Source organism: Palaemon carinicauda, chromosome 36 (assembly GCF_036898095.1).
Source record: "Palaemon carinicauda isolate YSFRI2023 chromosome 36, ASM3689809v2, whole genome shotgun sequence".
Taxonomy (NCBI): Eukaryota; Metazoa; Arthropoda; class Malacostraca; order Decapoda; family Palaemonidae; genus Palaemon; species Palaemon carinicauda.
In genome coordinates, this window is record NC_090760.1 from 40741437 (window position 1) to 40751427 (window position 9991).

Below are 9991 nucleotides of genomic sequence, written 5' to 3' on the forward strand. Positions count from 1 at the left end.
AGGGCAATCAGACTCTATTGGTCTTCAATACCGCCAACCCTCTTCCTGTTCCGGCCTTATGGCCTGTGACCGGCTCCTGTGCCCTCCGTGGGTAGAGGAGACGCCCTGCACTCTCAGGGCGGCAGCATTATCCTTCGCTCAGCAGCCAATCTGACCTTGTGAGAGCAAGAGGCCTTTTCAGGTACCCCTCTCCTGGGGAGGGGAACCTCAGACCCGGTTCTCCAGACCTCTTGGGAGGATGAGGATCTCTACCCGGTGGATGGCACCATACACCCTCCCCCGGGTGAAGAGCATCCGGGAGAGCGGATGATCCCATGAAAGGCTACCACCCTTCTAGGACTCTGTCCAATGACTCTGGGTCCCCGGACCTTGCCCCAGCGCCGAAGAGGAGCCGAAGAAAAGGGGGCCGCCACAGAACTCCCTCGGAAGGGAGATCGGACCTCCAGGATGCAATATCCCCAGACTCATAGTAGGGTGCCTTAAATGGGGCTCACGCAACCAGTGAGGGATTCTCAGAGATGGGGTCTCGAGACCACCAGGAGGATAAGGTGGTAGAGGAAGTGTCATCCTTCCAGAGGGTGTTGGGTTTGATTAGAAGACTCGACGAGTTGTCCGAGCCCCCTCCGATGCAGGTTCAACCCCACGACACGCCTGGAACGCCGGTTTGGAGACCCTAGGGAGGCAAGGCCCTCCCTGGTCCTTCCTCTCTTGCCAGACAGTGTCTTGGGAGAATCACTGCCGCTACCTGAACAGGCCCCCCGTCACACCGAAGCTTTTACCCTTTCCGTTGGTAAAGCACAGGCCCCTCTACACTCCGGAGGAAATCTCCCAGGGACATCACTCTTCGGAAAGGAACTTGGCATCCCTGGCTTCTGGCTCCATCAAGGATAGACTGGCAGGGGTGGCTGTGGATTTTACGGTTCAGGAGGTAACAGCCATGAAAGTGGCCGCTGGGGAGGAGGCTTTGGGGTTGGACCTCTGGGCCACGGCACTAGTTTCCTTCACCTTGGAAAATAATGTGATGGGCTGCCCAGGGAGAGAACCATTTTTGGAGTTGTCGGCCATCTTTGAGGGCCAGTCTTACATTGCGGCATCGAACAGGTTCCTATGCAGGAGGGATGTCATCCTCTATAGGTTGCCAAAGCAACTCCTGGACAGTGAGCATAGGCCTCTTAGAGGCACTAGAGAAACGGACGAAAGAGTGTCACAATGTGATGCTCCATAGGGCTTCCACATCGTTGTCGGCTTTGTTGTCACTTCCCCTATACCAGCCTCGTGAACATAGTAGGGCCAGGGCCCAGTGAGGTGCGCACCCTCCAATGCTTCTTTCTCTTCGCGTTTGGCCCTCTGACGCAGCTTCCCTCAGGAGAACAGAGACCAGCTTCGGGAGGCAGTAAACTCAGAGCCCCAGCCAACTGAAGGGCACTTAACGGCTGCTTCTCTAAACGGAGGTAGTGGACTAGGCTCCTCTCCCCAGTGCACTCCAGGGATAGGGGGATGCCTCAATTCAAGTTGGAGGGAAGGTTACTGTATCCCCTTCAAGGGCGCCACTCCTTTGATATCGGGACTCGAGATCTCCTCCCTACACCCCAAGTTAGAAACACGTTGGAAAGCCTATTAAAAAGGGCCATTCAGGCGGGGCCCCCTGACTAGCCGGGCTTCTTCAGCCGTCTGTTCTTGTTGAAGAAGGCATCAGGTAGATGGCGTCGAGTCATAGATCTTTCTGCCTTCAACCTTTTTGTAGCCAAGAGCACGTTCAAGATGGAAACGGCCAGAACGGTCCTAGCAGCTATCAAGGAAGTGGACAGCATGCTATCCCTAGACCTCAAAGATGCATATTTCCAGATCCCAGTGCACCCATCCAGTAGGAAGTTCCTCAGGTTCAAGTGGGGAGAAGAAATCTTCCAGTTCCTCACTCTCTGCTTTGGCCTGTCGACCGTGCCTCAGGTCTTCACAAGAATCTTTTTCCTGATCTCCCAGTGGGCCCACAAGAGAGGGATAAGACTGTTGAGATATCTCGACGACTGGTTACTCCTCTCGCAGTCCAGGGAGCAGTTGTCAGAGCAAAGGGACGAGTTAGTGTTCATCTGCATGGAACTGGGGGTGGCGTTCAACTGGGTGAAATTGAAACCCTATCTATACATGAGGACAGTGTACCTGGGCATGGAAATATGCTCTGTACAGAGCCTTCTTGATGAAGTAGATGATCGGGAATCTGGAAAGCATGGTGAAGCCTTTCATCAGGCAGAAATCGGCGTCGTTACATGAGTGGCAGAGATTGGTAGGCCACCTGGTGTCCCTGGAGAAGCTCGTGCCCAAGGGAAGGTTGATGCTACGACCAGCCCAGTGCGACCTGAAAGAGATACAGGGCCTAGCAATCCAGTGTCCGTCATCAAAGCTTCCCCCATCCCAGTCAAGCAGGGAGGCATTCCAGTGGTGGTTGAACCCAAGGAACACCTGAGCGAGGATTTCACTACTGGATCCTCCTCCGGAATTGCTTCTGTTTACGGACGCATCCGTGGAGGTATTGGGAGCCGACCTGCCAGACAGAATGGCCAAAGGCCGTTGGTCCTTGAAGAGCAGACCCTCCAAATAAACGAACTTGAGCTGTTGGCAGCACAGAAGGCTCTCTTTGTCTTGGGAAGATCATTAGTGGGGAGAAGGGTGGCCCTGATGAGTGACAATGCTACCATCGTCGCACAAGTCAAGAAATAGGGCGGCCTGCGCCCCCGCCGGATCCACATCCTGGCGGTAACAATCTTATCCTATGCCGAGGTCAATGCCATCTCTCTGATGGCCAGGTACATCCCGGGAAAAAGGAACGTAATCGCAGATGGTCACAGCAGGAAGGGTCAAGTGTTACCGGGGAATGGTCCCGTCATCCGGTGGTAGCAAGGGTGTTGTTAGAGAAGTGCCTGGACTTCTTCGCAACAAAACTGTACGTGGAGCTGCCGGTCTTTTGTTTCCTAGTGCCGGACCCAGCAGCATCTCTGGAAGATCCGTTCCAACATCTGTGGGATGTCCTTGACGAGTAGGCCTTCCCCCCATTTACCCTTCTGCGACAGACCTTGAACCGGCTTCAGGGGCAAATCAGACAAAGATGATCCTGATAGCCCCGTGGTGGCCCATAAAGGAGTAGTTCACGGACCTGAGGTCCTTGGCAACGGAACCCTTGTGGCCTCTGCTTCTACGACGAGACCTACTAAGACCACCTTACTTCCAGAGGTTCCACTAAGGCCTCCAAAACCTCTCCCTTCACGCGTGGAGACTATCCTGAGTTTGCTGAGAAGAGGGCAGCCACACAGATGACCTCGAATCTAAGGTAATCCGCGAAAGCCATATACCAGGCGACATGGACAACCTTTGGCAAATGGTGTGACAAAGAGGACGTTCAATCCCTCAAGGCCTCAATCCTGGTCATGGCGGAATTCCTAGTACACCTTCGATTTGACTGGTGCATGTCAGTACCAGCAGTAAAGGGATTCCAAGTGGCCCTGGGCCAGGTATTCCTTCTCAAGGGCTTTAACCTAAGAGCATCCAAGCGCCTCTCGATGCTGATAAAAGGGTTTGAGCCGTCCTGCCCCTCAATGCACCCTCCCGGGACATTACCAAAATTCTTCGACTCCTTGAAGAATCCAGGATTCAAGCCTCTGAGACAAATTACTGACAAGGAATTGACCGTAAAGAGGGTGTTCCTCCTCAGCCTGGCCTCAGCCAAGAGGGTGGGTGAACTCCACGGGCTCTTAGCTGAGGTCTCCCTCTCTCACGGGTGGAAGGAGTTGTTCTTCAAATTCGTTCCCTCCTTTGTGGCGAAGAGGCAGAACCCGGCAGTAGATAACCCCGCTTCAAAGAGTAATCCATCCGTGCTATTCCCAGGACAGATTGCACAGTGAGGGCGGTGCAGAAATATCTCTCGAGTACCTCCGCCCTCCGACCGGCTATCAGGAGACTGTTCTTGATGACGGGCAGAGTGAAGAAGGCAGTCTTGAAGAATACGATCTTCTTGCTCCGGGAGACGATTCAAAGGGCGTACCTGACGAGGGGGGAAGCCTCCCCCAGGTCCGTGAAGCCTCACAACATCCGGGGCATCGCAACCTCGTTGGCCTTTGAGAGGAACGTGGCGGTTGGCCAGCTGCTGAGGGCAGGTATATGTAGGAGACTGTCAACTTTCACTGGCCACTACCTTAAAGACTGCTCCCTCAAGCCCCAGAAGGGGTTCAAGCTCGCTCCCATTATGGTCACCCAGCAGAGGATCTAAGGGCAGCTACTCGCGATACAGTCTGCATGGGGTGGCGAGGGGGTAGAGCATCGCAACCCCTATCCCCTCAGCCTGCCATGGAAAGATGACCCCTGGATGAGTTTTACCTAGTTAACCTACTTTGCTTAATACCCTTTTGCTTTTAACTGACAGGCTTGAACCCCACTCTGCAGCTCTCTCACCTCTTACATGTTCTGTTTCCCTGCTTCCTAATTTTGAGGCTCCTATTATTGGGACATTGTAAGGATTCGTGTTGGAGCAAATGACAATTTGTTTTAGAAAATTTTATTTTTTCTAAAATATTTACCACGTCTTAATAATGTAATTAAACCCCATCCATCCCCGCTATAGACCCAGCTATCATACGCCCCTTTTCCTTGGAACCAGAGCAGAATGGTTAATGGCGACCTGTAAGGTAGCGTGTAGCATCCCTCTAGTCTAAGGCATGCTTGGAGTAACGAGAGGTCAATGTTGCGCAGTTGAAAAGGGGGGGTTCGGGGGGTATGGCCAGTTGGGGGAGGAAAATCTTTAGTCGGGAAGCACCGAAGCTAGACTAATCTACTGTTGGAACGTGGTATGTATGTTAGAAAATAAGCCATATATTTTTTATACATTAGTGTCTAGATTCTCTTAACGACCTCGGGATCAGAGCCCCAGGTGAAATCACACAAAGACACGAGCTTGTGACCAGCCGGGAATCGAACCCTTGTCCGGCAAACTTGTAGAGACCAGGGTTTGATTCCCGGCCGGTCACAAGCTCTTGTCTTTGTGTGATTTTGCCTAGGGCTCTGATCCCGAGGTCGTTAAGAGAATCCAGACATTAATGTATAAAAAATATATGGCTTATTTGAATATGAAAAACACGTCTGAATGTGCAAACATTTATCATATATATATACATATATATATATATATATATATATATATATATATATATATATATATATATATATATATATATATATATATATATATATATATATATATATATATATATATATATATATATATATATATATATATATATATATATATATATATATATATATATATATATATATATAAATATATATTTATAGATGTATTTATAGATGTATATTTATAGATGCACATTTATAGATGTGTATATATATATATATATATATATATATATATATATATATATATATATAAATATTTATAGATGTGTATATATATATATATATATATATATATATATATATATATATATATTTGTGTGTAAATATATAAACACGCACATACATACATACATACATACATACATACATACATACATACATATTTGAGATTTTTATATCTTTTACAGGAATCGAGTGTCCTCGAGTGTGGAGTTTGCACCAATCCATTCAGTGAAGAACATTGCCCCAAGATTCTTCCTTGTTCCCACACATTTTGTTGCCGATGCATCGAGGAGATTATCTCCAACCAGACAAAAGCTTGTCCTTTTTGCAGGGAAGAATTCACAGCCAGTTCAACCGATGACTTGCTGTTCAACAGAACTGTCTTAGAAGCTGCTAAGCAATTTTTGCCCTTTGATAAAGAACAGAAGATTTCTTCCAGGGGATCAGGGATGTCATTTGGAAATTTTAACAAGGATTTAAGAGAAAATTTTATAAAGAAAGCCATTGATAACTGCAATGAAGTAACGTTTCAAATGATGCATGATATTTTTATCCTTATGAGGATGAACAGTGACATCCTTCAAGCTAACAAAGTAATCTTGGGACTCAAAGAGAAGCTGAATGAGATAGAAATTTTTAATAAGGATATTCTGTATACTATTGATGAAAACATCAAACAGCTGAAGAAGAAGTGTGATGTTATAAACGAAGATGTAAGACGATTTAAAGGCTATGATGCAAGACTAAAAGCGGCAGAAGACTTTACTTCAGCTGGAGCCATTATGGACAATTCAATAGATGATCTACATAATGTTCAGGCAAAAGTATTGGAAATCAAAGAGCTTCTTCGGGAGAACGAACAAAAAACTGGTGATATTGTGAAGGTGACTTCTGTTTCTCGTATTCTATTAACCTAAAATATGGGATAGGACAATTTTTAATTTTATGATTTTTTGTGGCATATTGCAGTTTCAAATTGTTACCTAAACATTGAAATAATGCTCTCATCAAAGGATTTTTCCATGACCATCTAGCATTTCTGATCAACTTTTAGTTTTCTCCACCTCTGTTATACATTTTGTTTTCTGAATGTTTAATTATCAAATTTTCTGTATTTCACATTTCAAGCCATATAAACCATAGTAGGCCTACTATTAATAATTACCTATTCACTTTTGTGCTGCAAATGCTAACTTTTTATATTCTCTGTAACCTGTGCTCTTTGATATTTCCAACAGGAAATCATAAAAATGCAAACAAATCTAAGAAATGTTGCAGAGGAAATAGATAAAATAGTTGAAGAAGACCTTCCTAAGGTGTTAGCTGTGAAGCCGTTGGAGGGCCGACATAGAATTGGTACTGTTAAGATTGGCTCTAAGAACAGGGTCTTTATGAGTCATCTTGAGGAAGGAGATACACAAGTAACCAATTGTGCTATAAAAGTAAGTCCATGCCAATGTCTTGTGTTTGAGTTGATAAGAGGGAGATTTGTGTATGTTAGCTTAAATTGTGTAATCACAAAATCATGGATAAATTAACAAAGTAAGTTGAACAAGGTCAAAGGCTACCTTTAAGGAATTTTTGGGTGCTAATACACTTTACATTCTGCTCAAATTTTCTTTTCCTACCGTTTTGACAAGCTAATGCAGCTTATATCCTAACCTCTAATTAAAGACTCTCGAGTTTAAAAGAATTTTAAGATCACTTACTAGTTGACTCAACTTCGAAAGACTTGAATCAATTACTAGTAGAAATTAAAGTACCATAATTACCTAGAATTTATCAAATGATCTTTGCTCCGCCGTGGTACGCTTCGCTTGCAATTGCAATTATCTCGTTGCTCCTCTGTTCTGGCAAGTGGTGCATGGATGCGCTGCAAATACCACCTGTGTGAGTCACTATTAAAGATATATTTAACTAGATTATATCACTTTCCTCTAATGATGTCATTTCTGATTAGAATTTGATAGGATATAAGTTACTCTTACATATTTTGGTAGGAAACACATCATAATATACTATTAAAAGTATTGTAGAATACAAGCTGTACTAGCACCCATTTTTGCAATATATTCTATTAACATAATTTTTACCATTATCATTATCATTTTCATTATCATTTTGAACGACAGTTTGAATCCCTGATGCCAAAGACCTCGCGAAGGGTGTTCCTGGATCTAGGAACTGACGGCAGATTCCTCGGAAGAATGATTATTAAAGTAATAGATGAGGGTAATCTGGCCCTCAATTTCCTCCATATGTGTGCAGGAGATCTGGGACCCTCTTACGCCAACTCATCGATCTTTGGTATAGGAATGCTGGGGGATCCTGGTGAAAATGTTGGATTTGGAGATTATGTAGTGGAAGACGGAACTACAGCTAGACCAGTGTTGTTAGGGGTGGACTGGAAGAGGGAAAGTAAGAAGGATATATATGACAATACAATAGCAAGGGAGGGAGAAGTAAGAGGTTGGCTCGACCATGCCTGCAAAGACGTTTCGCGGTTTTACATTGTCCTTAAAGAAAAATCCGGATGGACGCATCGAGATCGCTTAGGGGTGGTGGAAGAAGGGCTCCAAGTGTTGAAAGATGCCATCAGGCTTTATCCAAATTTCAGGGAAATCAAGATAGTGGACTGCGGTCATGTATTTTGTTTCTGAACTTTTTAAAAGGATTAAGTCGCTATAGGACCTACAATAAGAAAAAATAAATTTTTCTAGGACAGAAGAGGAACTGGGTTTAGGGAGGCCTTGTCTTCTTTGCGGCACCCCACAACTGAGCTTAGGATTCCAGCCTCGGTCCTCATGCTGCTCCAATTTTTCTAGGACAGAAGATGTACTGGGTTTAGGGAGGCCTTGTCTTCTTTGTAGTGCCCCTCAACTGAGCTTCGGACTCCAGCCTCGGTCGTCATGCTGCTCCAACCCCTAATCATCCTGTCCGTCCTCTGTGTTCCTGATCTGCCACTTTCACAAGATTATCCCACTTACGGGCTGCCAATGATATAGGTTTAAAATTGTTTTATATTTATAATCAGGTCTAAGTATACCATTTAATTGGAATACTAGCCAATTCAAATTTATTTTATAATTAGGCCTAGATGAATGTAAAGACAAAAATATGTTGATGCATGTTGCAGTGTTCAAGAATATTCAGTTTTACAATTACTTTAACCTGTTTGATTTTACCATTTCATTTGGTCTGGTTATCACTAACTTTTAATGAGTTTTCCTCTTTATCCAGTTTCGTTATTGTTTTCATCACAATTGGGAATTATCACTGATCAATAAAAAATTATATCTATGTTTTATTTTTATCCTGCAATTCCTTATAGTAGTGATTTGTAGGAAAAAATAGGATATAAGGAAAATGATTTTATTTCCCTATTTTTTTCTATCTTTATGACATAGGAATTGATAAAAGTCTCCTATTATAATAATTATTATTATTATTTTTATTATTATTAATATTCTTAATATTATTATTATTATTACTATTGCTATTATTATTAGCCAAGCTAGAACCCTAGTTGGAAAAGCAAGATGCTATAAGCCCAAGGGCTCCAACAGGGAAAAATAGCCCAGTGAAGAAAGGGAACAAGGAAATAAATAAACTACATAAGAGGTAATGAAAAATTAAAGTGAAATATAAAAAAAAGCATTAACAACATTATAGCAGATAATTCATATATAACTATAAAAAGATTTATGTCAACCTGTTCAACATGAAAACATTTGCTGCAACTTTGAACTTTATAAGTTCTACTGATTCAACTACCCGATTAGGAAGATCATTCCACAACTTGGTCATAGCTGTAATAAAACTTCTAGAATATTGTTTAGTTTTGAGCCTCATGATGCAGAAGGCCTGACAATTAGAATTAATTGCATGCATAGTATTACAAACAGGAAGGAACTGTCCAGGAAGATCTGAATGTAAAGGACGGTCAGAACTATGAAAAATCTTATGCAACATGTATAATGAACTAATTGAACAAATGCAGCAATTCGTGAGGTGGCATTGGTGCCCAATATGACCGATATAGTTTTACTCAATGTATTTTAATGAGGCGCATTTGCACCGACTCGCAGCGGTGCCCTTTTAGCTCAGAAAAGTTTCTGCTCTCTGATTGGTTAGAGTTATCTTGTCCAACCAATCAGCGATCAGGAAACTTTTCCCATCTAAAAGGGCACCCCTGCGAGTCGGTGCAAATCTGCCTCACTAAAAAGAATTGACTATAGATTATCAAGATGGAGATGGATGGGGCATATTTTAAGAAGTTAAGATGAGTTAGTCCATGATATACCTGAATGGAAACCGCTGGGCAGAAGAGGAGGCTTGGTAGACCAAGAGAAACGTGGCTGATGACAATTTGAGGTTGGATCTGAGAGTTCAGTTGGGCTTAGAGAGATGGCACAGGAAAGAGATATATGACGTGAATTCATTGAGGCCCTTTGCCAGAGGATCAAAATAAGATAAGACTAACATAAATCAGTAATTACTTTATAAAGACATGCTATTGTGATTTAGATAAATAATAGTGAATTATCATTCTTTCTTTAATCGAAAAAGATATCAGTGTATTCCTACAGGA

The 9991-nt window shown here is 43.4% G+C and overlaps 1 protein-coding gene across 1 annotated transcript in view; it reads left to right on the forward strand.

Annotated features, from left to right (window-relative positions):
* Positions 1-8700, forward strand: part of LOC137628836 (tripartite motif-containing protein 59-like) — a 281529-nt gene extending 272829 nt beyond the window's left edge. Inside the window, exons 2-4 of the mRNA XM_068360079.1 lie at positions 5586-6284; positions 6639-6842; positions 7533-8700. Of these exons, the coding sequence (XP_068216180.1) occupies positions 5586-6284; positions 6639-6842; positions 7533-8060 (1431 nt within the window). The 3' untranslated portion in view covers positions 8061-8700. The remainder of the gene's footprint in view (positions 1-5585; positions 6285-6638; positions 6843-7532) is intronic.
* The last annotated feature ends 1291 nt before the right edge of the window (positions 8701-9991 follow it).